Consider the following 16,528-nt stretch of genomic DNA (forward strand, 5'->3'; position numbering starts at 1 on the left):
AAAGAAGCTAGGTTCTGCATATCAATTCACTTTGGTAGGTCAGTATTGAGATGTTACACCCTTAGTTTGATATTACATATGAGAGGGTGGGAGGCTGTTTGTGTGTCTTGGAAAGTTATTAATTGTTCTTGATGTCTACCTCACTGGGTTTCTGATTTTATCTTCTGTTGACTAAAAACAGTTTTTATCTCTGCTAAAATAGATGAATGTTTTGATTTGCTGTTGCTTTATGCAGGTCTACCGGAGTGCCTTGAGACTTGTGCGCTCTATGGTCAGTATTGATTTTTCTGGATGGTATTTATGGTTTAATAAAATTTCATGCGGTGCTTTTGAAGGCATGCCTCAGATCTGGGGCAAGATGCAGCATGCCTCGGAACCACTCTGACTGCACCCACATATTCAGCTTCAGTAAGGTGTTCACCTGCTAATGTGTGTGCCTGAAGCTGTGTGTGTCAGACAAAAAATTCCCTTTGAGTTGTGCATGTGAGGGTCTGTAGATGTGTTTAGGGCATGGCTGATGCAATGCCTCAGTTAAGGTGAACTGAATCATGCCTAGGTCCACTGCCTTGAACCCACATGCACAAATAAGTTTGGTCCCACCTTTGCATTAAAAGCGCATGCCTGAAGCAAGAGAGGTGCCTGACAAGTATCATAATGAAGTTTCTCTATGAAGTGTACATGCATGGGTATATAGGAATGCCTATCAATTTTAGTGTTTTCTTTTATCTGAGTAAATTTATGCAGTACACTTTTGTTAAGGTTATTATGGTCAGTGTACTACAATTCCCTTTTTTTTTTTTTCCATTGTGTATTGCGGTACACTTCAGGAGAAGCCCTAACCCATGAATTATGAAATCTATGAAAAAATAGTATTAATGAAATCTGATATTTATGGCAAAAATGGGAGCTACTCAGTATCTTCTTTACATGAGTCCCTCTTCTTATTGATCTTCCTTGACTGACCTGGCAATGCCATTAATGGTGATGGTTCAAGGAGAGGCAATGGTGGTGCCAACATCTTCTCCTGGTAGAGGCAGCAGCTTTTTGTCTTCATTCTCCCTCCCATCACCCGCTCCTTCGTTTTCCTGCCTCTCTTTGTAGATTGTTCAGCAATCTCTACTGTGACTCCAATGACAGCGACATGGTTCCCATAATAACTGGCAACAGTTAAAGGTTGGTTTCAGTCATTTCCAAATTTCACATTTAGGTTAGGTTTCATAGTTTATGCCTTCAATGGTGATGGTTCAAGGAGAGGCAATGGATGTGCCAACATCTTCTCCTGGTAGAGGCAGCATCTTTTTGTCTTCATTCTCCCTCCCCTCACCCGCTCCTTCGTTTTCCTGCCTCTCTTTGTAGATTGTTCAGCAATCTCTACTGTGACTCCAGTGGCAGTGACATGGTTCCCATAATAACTGGCAACAGTTAAAGGTGGGTTTAAGTCATCTCCAAATTTCACATTTAGGTTTGACAGATTTAGGTTAGGTTTCATAGTTTAATATTTTAGGTTTAAAGCTTAATATTTTCAATTTTCAAGTTTCAAGGCTTAATATTTAAAATTTTAAGGTTTTATGACAATTTGTTGTGAAATTTCTGCAGAGAAGAATATTGAAAGCTTAGCTCATAAATGGTCCAGATGGATTTTCATTTATAAATGGACAGCTAGATCTGATAGTCACAAATATTTGTGGCGCTAATAATATGCATAGTTCAAAAACTTGCTGAAAATTTGGAAATTTTGGTGATTTGATTAGGTGAGACGAAATGATAGGCGAATTAAGAGATTTTGGTCGAACTTTTGGTGTTTAGCCAAAATTTCGACCTTATGTCATATAGTTTTGGCGATAGAACTTTTTGGGGTTTATATATAACCATATTTCAAAAGTTTTGGTCGAAATCAAATGTTTCGACCAATGCTTATTAGTGTGACGCTCGCTTACAATTATAGATTGGATCGTCCTTTGTGGACAACTCTTATCCTACCCAGCCCGCCAGTCGTACATGTTTGCAACACTGTTAAGTCACTGTGGCTGGTTCTTCGATGACCTATACCATAGGATAGATTATCTCCAGTATGTAGATGAAGCCATTTACGGGGCAGCTTTGCAGGACTTCAAGCATTTCGTCTGGCACGTGGCCTGCAGTTTTTATTTTTATTTTAGGTTATAATAATGGGTTATAGGGAAAGTGTCAGACTTCAAATGGGTCTTTAAGGGTTTTCCCATCTCTTTCTCTTTCTCGATTCTTCTCTCTCCAAGCGTCTCCTTCCATTTGCGCTTCCCTCCACCTCTCTTCTTCTACTTCTATCTTGCGGTGGTAGTTCCTTAAACCACCAAAGGAGTCACTAGCCTTCGTCTTCTACTTTCCTGGGCTCTCAGACTCTCTTCCACAATGATCTAAGAGACCCATCTCCCATCCCATCGACTTTTTCAGGGTTTCTTCCCTGATATCGATTTTTTTTTTAATGCTAAGACGCTTTTGCCCTGCTTGATGCTCCGATCATCTTGATGTTGGTTGCGATGGATGCTCCTTATCCTTGCAGTGGTATGCTATAGCCACTTTACAATCTTAGGATCTGTTCCAAAGATCGCCCCAAAATCGATTTGTTAAGGTTTTTACTTTTTATCGATTTTTGTGGTTTTCAAGTCTTTTTCCAGCTTTTTGGTGCTGCTTCTACCTCCAGCTGGTGCCTCTTCCATTAGCACAACCTTATTAAGTTGTTACCATATCTACTAGCTATTCTACTTCTAGTGGCGGAGATACCTCCGCTCTTCTAACCTTTCCTCCTTGTGTCATCAAGTTTGATTGCACAAACTACCTTATGTGCTCACACTAGATCTGCATCTCCATCAAGTCTCGCGACTATTACAGGTACCTCACTGGAACCACGAAGCGTCCGACCACCGGTCCTAAGATTGACAAATGGGAGTGTGCCAACACTCTGGTTATGGTCTTCCTTGTTAACTCCATGCAACTACAATTTTCATATGGCTATCTCCTTTACTCTATTGCGAAGATCTGGAAGTTTGTCCAGGGTATCTTTTCTCAGGCGGGGAATGATGCTTAGGTCTTTGAACTACGCCAAAAGGTTCGTGACCTGAGGCAGAGAGGGCTCACATTGTCACAATATTACTATGAGTTGCACAAACTATGGATTGAGCTGGACTTCTATGAGGAGTATGTTCCTTCCACCCCTGCAGATGTCATCGGTTTTTAGAAATGAGAGGACAAAATCCAGGTTTACGACTTTCTGGCAGGTCTGAATGTGATTTTTGATCAGTTACGGTCCCAAGTTCGAGTCGTATCCCCTTTCCTACCTTGGATCAAGCCTATGTTGTGATCTAACTTGAAGACATCCATCATACTGCTATGCTTCCATAGCCTATTCCCTTTGAGAGATCTGCACTTGTCTCTGGCACTCAACCCCACAATATGGTGGCTCCTCTACCAGAGCTCCAATGAAGTGCGATTACTTTGGGAAGGATTGCTACGCCAAGGAGCACTGTTGGAAGCTTTATGGTCGTCCAGCTGATGCATCTGGTAAAGGATGAGGGAAGGGTCATGCCGGTGCTCCTGGTCAAGCCAACCGTACTGAGATCCCATACTGACTGTGCTCCTAGCATCTCTGCAGCCTCATTATCATCTAATGAGCTCACTGTTATCCGACTCGTTCTAACACGTTCGGACTCTCTTGCATCTACTACTACGAGCTCTAGCCATTCCACCCCTTTCCACCCCTTCTAGGTCAAGTATCTCTTTCTGTGGCCATACCATGTCTCTCCCTTCTACCTCTTGGATTATAGACTCCGGGGGCTTCCGATCTTATCTTTTCTCACAGTATACTACTTGTCCTGGTAATGGTAAGTTCAAGTTGGCTAACAAGACTTATTCCACTATTTTGGGAAAGGGTGCCATTAGTTGCACTCCTACTTTATCCCTTTCTACTTTATTGCATGTTCTCTCTTTTCCTACTAACATATTGTCCATTAAAAGTCTTACTTCCAGTCCTAATTGCAAAGCCACATTTTTTCCGTCTCATTGTGTTTTTCAGGATCTGGTGTTAGGGGCAAAGATTGGCTCCGGTAGGGTGCATAGTGGTCTGTATCTTCTTTATGATGACTCAGCGTTGGTCTCTGGTTAGGCTCTTCAGACATCTTATACGTCACTTCTCGTATCTGAGTTACTACAATGGCATCGTCAGTTGGGACATCCTCCTTTGGGAACCTTAGTTAGGATTTTTCCGTCTTTTAAGCATTGTATTTCGAGTCATTTTTTTGTGAGGCATTTGTATTACCCAAACAAACTTGAACCACTTATTCTGTTTCTAGAAATAAAAGTGCCACTTCTTTTTCAATGATACATTCTGATATTTGGGGTCACATCCCACTATATGTCTATCAATGGTTATCAGTGTTTTGTCTCTTTTATTGATTGTCATTCTTATACCACTTGGGTTTATACGATGCAAACCAAGGGCGAGACCTTCCATTGTTTTTCAGCAGTTTCATTGGATGGTTCAGACTCAGTTCAGTGCTACCATTAAGATCCTTTAAAGTGATATTTGTCACGAATACTTCGAAGGGTCTTTTCAAGCTTTACCTTTCCGCTCATGGGATGATCCATCAGACCAATTGTGTCGATACTCCTACCCAAAATGGTGTTGCTAAGAGGAAGAATCGCCATCTTTTTAAGGTAGCCCGCTCGCTTATGTTTGAGATGTATGTTCCTCCCTAGTACTGGAGAGACATGATTCTTACTGCAGCCTTTTTGATGAATTGGATGCCTTCTCGGGTTCTCACCTTTTGCTTCCCTTTGGATCTTCTCCAAGGCTCCGCTGCTTTTCCTATTCCTCTTAAGGTATTCGGTAGTGTTTGTTATACTCGACATAGTTGTCACGGCGCCAAGGCGAACCAAGGCGGTGGAGGGTTGTTTAAGCGTTTAGGCGAGAAGGCGCACGCCTTGAGGCAAACAAGGCGACAAATTGTTATTTTTTATTTTTCCTATTTTCTAACATTATTTAGTAAGCTATATATACCTTGTATCATAAAAAAATCAACATTAAGCAACATCAAGTCATTAAAAATCAACATTTAGCCATATTAAATTATAAAAAATTAACATTAAGTCATTTTAAGTTATAAAAAATCAAAATTTAGAGAAATGCTCTGGTTCTATAACAAGTTTGACTAGTCAAATGATATTATTTTTACATGAGACTTTTTGTATCAGTTATAATATAAAATCAGTTTTCCAACAAGTCTAAGATTACTTAAATCTAAGTTGTAATGACAAAGTTATGCTCCGGTCAAACTTATTTTTAAGTGCGCGAATGCTGTTAAAATCGCCTGAATGAAAATAATTTTATGAATATCATAACCAAAAATTATTTTACCGGACTTTTGGTTTTTAGCAATGTTTTAACATGATAGAATTTATAAAATTTTCATAATTAAGAAAAACTCCAGCATTAAAAGTTGAAAATCGCCCCTATAACCAAAATCCAGTTTTTCTTCTTGGACTGGGGGGTTGACTTTTTATCCTTTTGGAATTTGGTTTTTAAACTATTTTTATTGGATTCAAATAGGGGGTATTTGCTTATTTATGAATAATATCTTAAGTATTTACTTCAATGATATTTGGCATAAATAAGTGTCAAAACACAAGGCGGTATGTAGTGCAATAAGGCGAATGTCACCTAGGCCCTAGGCAAACCGCCTGGACGCTTGGCGACGCCTTGAAAACTATGATACTCGAGATCATCACCCTCATGGGAAGTTTGATCCTCGTGGTCTCCGATGCATTTTTCTTGCATATGCTCCTACTCAGAATGGCTATCGGTGTTTTTATCCTCCTACTTGATGTTGGTTTGTGACTATGGATGTTGTCTTTTACAAATTTGCTTAATATTACACTGTGGCACCTCTTCAGGGGTAGTCTCCTTCCATTGTGGAAGATGTGCTGCCTCTTGAACATGCTTATCCCTGCCGGTATCCCGTTTCAGGGGGAGAGTGATACTCCTACTTTGCCTCAGCCAGAGATACATGTTTATAGCCGCAGACAGCAGAATCAGACCACTACGCATCCAACATCTACCTTACTATGCACAGTTGTCTCCTCTTGAGGCTGATCGTGGCCCCTTGAACCTAGGTAATTCTCCTTCTTCTGTTGATCCATCCCTTAAGTTGGCTATTGCTGTTCGTAAAGGCACTAAGCCTTGTACTTTACATCCTATTGCTAAAATTGTTTCTTATGACTCACTTTCTCCTTCCTACTATAGTTTTTTGTCTTCTCTATCCTCTGTGTCCATTCCCCATACTTGGCGGGAAGCGAGTGCAAACTCAAAATGGTAGGCAACTATGGTTAAAGAGATGCCTCCAAAGTCACATGGGATCTAGTGTCTTCCCCTATAGAAGAAGACGGTTGTAAGCTGCTCTTCACAGAGAAACAGAAGGCTGATGTGGATCAGTATAAGGCCAGACTTGTTGCTAAGGGCTTCACTCAGACCTATAGGACCGATTACTAGGAGACATTTGATCCAGTTTCTAAGATGAACACAATCCGTATTATCTTAGCATGTGCTATTAACTTAAATTGGGATCTCTAGCAGCTAGATGTGAAGAATTCCTTTCTTTATGGGGAACTTGAGGAGGAAGTGTATATGGACATTCCTTTTAGGTTCACTTGCTCCAAAACCAAAGGGAAGGTATGCAAGCTGAAGCGTGCATTGTATGGGCTGAAGCAATCCCTTGTGTTTGGTTCGGGGGTTTCCATAAGGCTATAATTGCTACAGGCTACTCCCAAAGTAATCCATTCACACTCTATTCATCAAGAAATTTGGTGGGAAGTCTTGATAGTCTATGTGGATGATATTGTTGTTATTGGAGATGATCTGGCAGAGATCTCTCGCCTCAATATATACTTGGGCAAGGATTAAAGTATCGGTATCGATTACCATATCGGTCACTGTATCGGCCGGCCAAAATTAAGATACGTATCGGAGGGTATCATATCGTATTGGAGATGCGCTAAAAATACGAACATAAATGGATAGGGAACACAGTTTTATACACTCTTACATAAAAAAACAGTTAAAAAGGCTATATATAACATGTAGAATGCATAAACACTAAAATAGAGGGTATCATATTAATAGACAAGTATATTGAGTTTAAAATGGTCAAAATGATGATGTTTCTTACAGTTTTTTCTTTTCTCATTGCCATTGCCACTGTGATGAGTTTCATGAAGAGTGTCATGGTGGTTCAAATCTTTGGCTAGGACCTTCTTCTTGAATAGGAGCAACTAAGATGATGTTCTGCACTTGTCGAATATAGGCACAATTTTTACCCTAGTCGAAATATTTATGGTAGTGGGTCTCCCATTCATTGTAGAATCTTCTGTATTGCTCTGGAGTGGCCAATGTTGGTCCTGCATAAGTCCCATATCCATAGCCTGATGAAGCACCTGAAGATACATGGTGTCCATGTCTGGATGAGGAACCAACGTGATCTGAACTTCTGTACTTCTCTGGATTGGCAAATGATTGTCCTGTATAAGTCCCATATCCATAGCCTGAAGATGCATCTGGAGATTCATGGTGTCCATGTATAGATGAAGAACTAGCAGGATCTGAACTAATGCTCATTGACTCCATGCTACTCATCAACGTATCAGTAGCACTCGGATTGTGGGATTGCCTACCCCTCCTCTGACTATAAGACTTTGGTTGTGTGCGAGCACCGTGATGATTATCTTGGGTTGCATGTGTAAATGCAGCCTCCTCTGTGAAATGTACTGGTACATAAGTTTGGCCACCACCACTATAACCACCTTTACCACCACCACTGCCACCACCATCATCGTCGTCGTCATCATCATCATCATCATCATCATCATCGGCATCATCCTTGTTTTGATCATCATCATCACTATCTGGTTGAGTTACACTATATGTAGCACCTAATCTCGTCCTCCTGATTTCGCCATCATCGAAGCTATCATCATCCTCTTTATAATGGATCATGTGTGGTTTCTCGTCGATCTTCAGATAATTTGTCCATCACCAAAACCTTTTCAACGTCCTCAATCCATCCCCTAACTGGATCTTCCTCGTCGAGTATGTGGGTGATGTCAATTGGGTTGAGATCAATATCATCCCCTGATTTCTCCAATTCTAAGCATTTCATCTTCAATTTCATGTTGTAGTGCACATACACTAGCTTCTCCAGCTTCTCATAACTCGGACGATTCCGAGGTTTGGTGTGTATCAATCCGAATGTACTCCAGTTATGTTCGCAGCCACTTGAGGATGCCGTGCATGATAATATTTCATTGCGATTGGCCTTAAGTTTGGGGCGCTCCATCCATAGTTCAGCCACCAATCAGCTGTACAAAGATAATTGCAACATTACGAGTTTGAAATAAATTTGAAATACAAGGATAGCTGATTAAACCTAAATTACCAAGGCGTTGTGTTCCTCTAGCACAAATAGCTAAATGATCAACAAACCCACCAGTGGCCTCTCGGAAGTACTTCACCTAAGGTATTTAAATATTAATATGCCACTCAATGTATTAATATTAATCAATATGTAAGATTAGTAGATTACTAACCTCTTCAACCGCATCTTTGGCCGCATCAATATTAGGAGCTAACTTGTTGATGACATTCTTCAAAGATTCCATCAAATCTTTCCTAAACCTTAAATTGTTTGTGTAGTGAAGATCCGGATTCAAATAATAGGCTGCACATGGGGTTACATATTATTTATTGTTAACGATTAAGTATATTAAATTACTAATAAAGTCACTTATAAATTTAATTGAGAAATTACCTACCCGATGAAGGTCTTGAACCTAATTAGTTTCCAATCGATGATTTATTATCTTAAAAAATGCCTTGAATGTCTTTGGGTTCTCCTCTTCTATCTTCTGCTTGACAACTTTCATACAATGCACTATATTTCCCATGGTGGTTTGTGCCTTATCACCATCAACTACTTTAAGTATCACAAATAGTGGTTGCATAATCTTAGTAAGTCGGTATACGCTTTCCCAAAACTTTGTTGAGGTGATTAGGTCTTGAACAACTTTTCCAATTTCAGTGGTTGCATATCTACTAGTGAACCACTCATTAGAGGTGAATGACTTAACCAGACATTTCTTCCGTTATTGAAGACTATCAAGTGCAATATAATTTGTTGCAAACCTTATTGCTGCGGGCCTCACCAAGTCACCTTTTGTATACTTTCTTATCAATGCCAACACCCAGCTGTGATTGTAGATGAAGTTGGTGATAATCTTGTTATCAGAAACCAATGTGTGCACTTTGTTCATTTCACCAATGTCCTTGAACATCAAATCAATACAATGGACTGCACAAAGTGTCCAATATAGGGTGAGATACTTCACCATAAGTAAGATACCAACCTTTTTGAAATTGGTGGCATTATCAGTCACAATCTAGACAACATTATCTGGCCCAACGTCCTCCACAACTTCATCCATTAATTTAAATAAATACATTGAGTCCTTGATATCTGAGGATGCGTTGAAAGACTTATGGAATATTGTTTTCCCATCACAATATATGAGAAAATTGATGATAGGAATCCTCGTCGGTCCACTCCACCCATCACACATGATGGTCATTCCATGTTCAGGCCACTTGTATTTAAACTCTTCAATGTATTCATCCACCTCTTTCACAATAGCATTTAAGTATGACCCCAGCAATTTCATGAGGTGTGGGTGGCTTTACATTTTTCCCACATGCCTGAATCTCCTTCACCATAGCCTTGAAGTATGGATCTTTAGCTTTGTGAGGTGGAATCATAGAACTGTGGAACCACCTAGAGATTGTTTTCTCAATTTTCTTACTCAATGTCTTTGGTTGCAAAGCCTCGTCAATTCTTTATTGCCCTTCATCATGAGGTTTGTATGGTGCATCTCTCATATCTCTAATTTCTGGGCTCCTTTTCCCCACCTTTACCACTAGAGGCGAATTTGTCAAACATGCCCTTCACAGTGCCTACAATATCTACACTTGGACAACTTCTTGAGCCAGAACCTTGTTCATAAATCATCGGGCCACCACGCCTAGGTCCTACAGATTGACTTCTTCTCAGCTATTCTGCTGTCCATTGTTTTTCTTATACTTCTTCCCTTGAAATATGCATCGCTCATGCTAGCTGTTGATCTTCATCCTCTGCCTCCATATCGGATCCTTCATAATCCTCATGATTTCTTAGATTCTTAGCCAATCTATCCTCATCTTCAACAACTTTTTTTGCTTTATCTCTACTTCCCCTTAAGTGCTTCCTCATTGCTTTGCTTACTTCATCTGGGCACTTTGTACACTTGGCAACATTAGAAAATCGTCTGGTAATTCCACCTCCTAGGTGGATAGCATCACAGTAGTTGCATTTTGTCCACAACCTATTGCCTTGTACTTTCTCGGCTGTAACCCATCCAATATCCCTAGACCGTTCTTTAGGCGTCATCTTCTTACAAAGATATATAATGAAACTTAATATGCATATTTATTGATTTAGTTATTAGTAAACAATAGCATTTTTTTTAGAAACTAAAATGAAATGCATTCAAAGAAAAAAAGACTTTATATTTTTCCTAATTTGCATAAACTTGAAATACACACTTTTGGGGAAAAAAGTGTGCATATAATTTCACTTCATGGTCATTGGCCAAGTAAATTATACTTTTTTTTTTTAAAAACTAAAATGAACTGAATTTTATAATATTTTTCTTAATTTTTAATTAGTTTTTGAAATAAAAAAAATACAAAATACAAAAATTTTAGAATTTTTTTTTATTTATAGAAATTGTAGATTAATCATTTTTATAGAACATGTAAAAAATCCACATATTGTTGACCAATAAATTTGAATAGATCTAAGAAATAACAAAAAAAATAAAAATAAAAATTGAAACCCTCACTTTTTTAGGGAAAAGTGTGTGTTTCATTTCAAATCATGTATTTAGTAATTATAAGTTATAACATTATTTTTAAGAGTTGAATGAACTAAATTTTCTTTTAAAAAAAATATTTTTTTGTATTTTTCTTGTTTTTTAATTAATTTCAGAATAAAAATAAAAATAAAAATTTTTGAGAAAAATCTAAATTTTCCATAGAAGTAGTAGATTACTTGTTTTTACTTAACATATAAAAAATATAAACATTTTTTACCATTGAGCAGGAGTAGATATAAGAAATTTGAAAAACTCATTTTCTTTTGAAAAAAGTTTGTAAATGCTTTTGCATGCCGCCTTGTGTTTTGACACTTATTTATGCCAAATATCATTTAAGTAAATGATCATTTACTTAAAATGTTATTCATAAATAAGCAATTACCCCCCTATTTGAATCCAATAAAAATAGTTTAAAAATAAATTCCAAAAGGATAAAAAGTCAACCCCCCAGTTCAAGAAGAAAAACTGGATTTTGGTTATAGGGGCGATTTTCAACTTTTAAATGCTGGAGTTTTTCTCAATTATGAAAATTTTATAAATTCTATCATATTAAAACATTGCTAAAAACTAAAAGTCCGGTAAAATAATTTTTTGTTTTGATAGTCATAAAATTATTTTCATTCAGACGATTTTAACAGCACTCGCGCACTTAAAAATAAGTTTGACCGGAACATAACTTTGTCATTACAACTCAGATTTAAGTAATCTTAGACTTGCTAGAAAACTGATTTTATATTATAACTGATACAAAAAGTCTCATGTAAAAATAATATCATTTGACCAATCAAACTTATTATAGAACCAGAACATTTCTCGAAATTTTGATTTTTATAACTTAATATGACTTAATGTTAATTTTTTATGATTTAATATGGCTAAATGTTGATTTTTAATGACTTGATGTTGCTTAATCTTTATTTTTTATGATACAAGGTATATACAATTTACTAAATAATGTTAGAAAATAGGAAAAATAAAAAATAACAATTGGTCGCCTTGTTCGCCTCAAGGCGTGCGTCTTCTCGCCTAAGCGCTTAGACAACCCTCCACCACCTTGGTTCGCCTTGGCGCCGTGACAACTATGGTGTGAATCCTTATAAATCTAATGTTTTTTGTTATTATGATGCACAAAATGTGATTCTAACCATGATGAACCTTAGATTTGTAAAAAAAATTGATAATTTTAGCCTAAAGTTCAAAAAAGTGTGTAAATATACAAGAACTTACTATTCATGTTCAAGGTTCTTCAAGAACAAGAGCTTTTTTCCTTGCTTGCATGTTGGAAATCCACAATATTTCCTTCAATCCTTCAATTGGAGTCTCCAATGCTTTGAATCAAGGGGAAAAGAAGAAGGGAGATGGAGAAAAGGGTTGGGAAGAGAGGCTGAAGTTGTTTGTTTCAAACAAGTGTTGAAACAAAACCAAAAAATGGCCATTTCTCACTTAAAGAGCCAGTATCGTACCATATCAGTATGGTATGTATTGATACTTAAAGGAATTTAATTTTTTGTTCAAAAGTTCGTATCGGTACCAATATGGTACACCGATACTACGATACACAGTGTGTCCAAAAATTCCCTGTAGTGTATCGGTAAGTATTGTACCGATGACGACCGATACCAATACGGTACGATACATACCGATACTTAAAACATTGTACTTGGGTGAGATATTCGAGATCAAAGGTCTAGGATAGCTTCGTTACTTCCTTGGTATTGAAGTTGCAAGGTCTTCTCATGGGATCTACTTGTCTCAGCAGAAGTATGTGCTTGACCTTCTTTTTGAGACAGGCATGCTGGGATGTAAGCTGACAGACACTCATATTGAAACTAACGATCACTTGAGTAGCAAGGAAGGTGACACTATGGATAAGGGGAGATATCAGAGATTAGTGGGGTGCTTGTTCTATCTTCTCATACATGGCATGGCATATCATTTTCTGTCAGCCTGGTTAGTCAGTACATGTATAATACCTACTCGACTCACACAAAAGTTGTGCTGCGCATCACCGTTACTTAAAATCTGCCCCAGGATGTGGCATCTTTTTTTCTCCTCATGATCACCTTAGGGTGGAGGCCTTCGTGGATGTTGATTGGGCAAGTTCCCCTAATGACTACAGGTCTACTATTGGTCATTGCACTTTTGTTGGTGGAATGTAGCCTAATTACTAATTCTCTAAAGATCCTGAATGCTAAACAAGAGGAGTTCTTGGTCCTAATTGAAGCCCATCACTGAGATTAAGGTTCCTAAAGCTAATTTGGGGGTAAAATAAAATAGGAATAAGACATGATCGGACGCTTTGGCTTGTACCTAGACTATTTGTCAGGATCTCGTAGGCGGATCCCTTTTTATTTACGATTCAGGATCCTGAGAGAATTCATGAATAGATAGGAGTTAAAGTTAATCAGGTAACCTTGTTACATGGCGAAGCAAGAAGCAAGCCATGGTTGCCATTTAAGCGCCGAAGCAAAGTTCAATGCTATGGCACATGGCATTTGTGAGCTTCTATGGCTCATGGTCTTCTCACAAATTTGGATATCCTTGCCACCCTTCCTATAAAGCTCTCTTATACAGCAAATCTGGCCATTAGCATTGCTCACAACCTTGTCTAGCATGATCGAATCAAGCATGTGGAGATCGATCGATACTTAATCAAAGAAAAGCTGGATATTCCCCGCCTTAGCTTCACTGTTTGGAGATGCCTCTCCATATGCCTCCCAACCCAATCCTTCCTCATTTACCGCCACATCCCTGTGAATCCCTCTTGCTGCCTTTGCCCCCTTGACTCGGAGGACATCTCCCACCTTTGCTTCTCCTGCCCCCTTTCCTCTGTCTGGAAAACTGTCCTCGCGCTGCTGGCCCTCCAGTAGATCTATTCTCCTTTTTGATAGGGAATGGATCTGGATCGATATGACCTTTGCGGGCTCCTATTGGAAAACTTTCCTTTTTTGCAACCGTAAATCACCTTTAAATGGAGCGTAACATCCGTAGATGGTCATCTAACTCCCGCTCTTCGGACAGGATTTGGACAGCCATCTTCGTTGATGTTTGCTCCAAAATCCAATCCCTTCATAACCGCCCTGTCCCAAACTCCCTTCGGAACATGCATAGTATTGTCTCCTGGAACCTTCTAATTGACATCATCCCCCACTTGAAGCCCCTCCACTCCTCCCGCTGCCTCCCCTTTCTCCTGGATGCTTCCCCCCCGCCTCTTTGTTTAGTGGTGCTTTTCGGTTTTTTATACTTTATTGTATTGTTCCCCCTGGGGTAAGCTTCTCCTTGTTGGCTTAAGCCTCCCCTCCCCCCTTTTCCTTTGTATTTTCTTCTCTTATTTGGTAATAAATAAATAAAAAAAAAAAAAAAAAAAAAGCATTGTAGTCCTTGTACTTTTTTTTGCGAAACTTATGAACTTGCTAAACACACCAAAACTTCTTATTCTGTTTCTTTTAATAAAAGTTAGCATCCTTCTCTGTTATTCATTCTGATGTCCCTTCTTCATGTGACTTTGTTCACTGGAACTTCCCTACGCCAATCCCCTTTCCCCTTCTCGTCCAAGCAACCCACCCCTCTTTCCCCCACCATCTCCAACCACACACCCCTCCCATCCACCACCTCTTTCCCCCAATCTCCTTCCTCTCCTCCTCCTCCTCCTTCCACTTCAAAACCTTGGATCTTTGTTGTCCGTCCTATTCTCCTTCCTTCTCAAGTCAGCCATTCCCTTCAGTTTGTTTTCCTTTTGTCGTTAATGACAAGAAAGTGGGACTTTGGCCCCGGGATTACTTGAGCTTGAGATTACTAAATGGCAGAATTGCCCGATTGGCCATTTTCTGCGAAGCCGACCTCCCTTCAGCATCGTTAAATCCCCTTTTACCAAACAATGTAGGATCAATGGACTTTTGTTAATTTACCTACTTGACAATGGCATCTTTAGCTTCAACTTCTTTGAAGCTTCTAACAAATTCACAGCCCCTTAGGTGGTCCCTAATTACTGGGGAAGACGCCTATTTTCCTTTGCCAGTGGGATCAACACTCTAGTTTAGCAATATGAACCTGCATTCCATACCCATTTGGATTGCTCTCCATAACCTCGCCCTTCATTTTTGGTATGCAAATGGCCTTAGCATTGTCTGCTCTATAGTTGAGAAACTTTTGTATTTCAACCAACGAACTAAATTGATGGATCAACTCACCTTTGCTAGGATCTATATGGAAATTTTGGCCGATGAACCTCCTCCAACTTCGGTCACCATCACTGATGTTGAAGGTTTCTCTCAATCAAACTATCCACTTCTAATGGCTCCCTCAGTGTACCATTTACAAATTATTTGGCCACTAGACCAAGCAGTGTACCCCTTATCTGAGTCTATGCATGATGAACCATCCAAACTCGAAGATGCCTTCATCTATGCTTGTTAACAACCAAATTAGGGTAGAATGCTTGAATGATCTAACTGATCATGCAAGCCCTTTATTCATAATAAACAAATGAAAGTCACAAAAGAACTACAAGTTATACTGCAATTACAACTATGACTCCCATCCAGCTGCCCCACCGTAAATGAGGTTGTTAGAAGGGGAAAGTACCCTAGAGCTCTTACAGCACACTTAAATATATTTTCTAACACTCCCCCTCAAGTTGTGCATAGATATCACACATGCCCAACTTGACTAAACAAGGATGAAACACCTTCCCGACTAACCCTTTAGTGAACACATTAGCTGACTGATCACCAGACTTCACAAAGGGAACACAAATTAAACCAGCATGCAACTTTTCTTTGATGAAGTGTTTGTCTATCTCCACATATTTGGTACGGTAATGTTGTACTGGATTATGAGCAATACTGATAGCGGCCTTGTTATCACAGTAAAGGTGGGAGAGCATCATAGGAATACGGACAGGTACACCAATATCACCTTTCGGCATGTGTAACCACAACTCACAAAGCCCCTATGCCATAGCATGAAACTCTGCTTCAGCACTGGACCTAGCCACCACATTTTGCTTCTTGCTGCCCCAGGTGACAAGATTCCCATCTACAAATGTACAATAACTTGAGATGGACATTCTGTCAGGTGAACCAACCCAATTAGCATCCGTATAAGCTTCAACTCTGAAATGATCATTAGGAGATAAAAGGATCCATTTTTCCTGGAGTTGACTTCAAGTACCTCAAGATACGTGTAACTGCCTCCATGTGGGAAGAACAGAGATAACGCCTAAACTGACTTACCAAGCTTACAACCACGGTAATATTAGACCATGTGTGGGAGAGATAGATCAACTTTCTACCAACCGTTGATATAACGGCCTTTGTCCACTAGTTCACCCTCCTTTTCCTTGAGCGAGTGTTAGTTTCCATGGGAGTATCAGAAGGATGACAACCCAACAATCTAGTTTCATATTGTTGAATGGGGTAATGACTTGTGTCTAATATGACACCAGCCCTTTTTATATATAACAATGAAGAGAAGGTTCTAGAGAATTACAAAGACCATTAAACCCCTTAGGGTCCGTTTGGTAACTGACACTTTCCCTAAA

The 16,528-nt window shown here is 39.1% G+C and overlaps 1 protein-coding gene across 3 annotated transcripts in view; it reads left to right on the plus strand.

Moving 5' to 3' along the window:
- Positions 1-16,528, plus strand: part of LOC122058296 (protein HLB1) — a 94,807-nt gene that overhangs the window by 64,491 nt on the left and 13,788 nt on the right. For all 3 annotated transcript variants that reach the window (XM_042620917.1, XM_042620915.1, XM_042620918.1), the window contains one exon: positions 236-271. In XM_042620917.1, the coding sequence (XP_042476851.1) occupies positions 236-271 (36 nt within the window). The remainder of the gene's footprint in view (positions 1-235; positions 272-16,528) is intronic.

Source organism: Macadamia integrifolia, chromosome 12 (genome assembly GCF_013358625.1).
Source record: "Macadamia integrifolia cultivar HAES 741 chromosome 12, SCU_Mint_v3, whole genome shotgun sequence".
Classification (NCBI taxonomy): domain Eukaryota; kingdom Viridiplantae; phylum Streptophyta; class Magnoliopsida; order Proteales; family Proteaceae; genus Macadamia; species Macadamia integrifolia.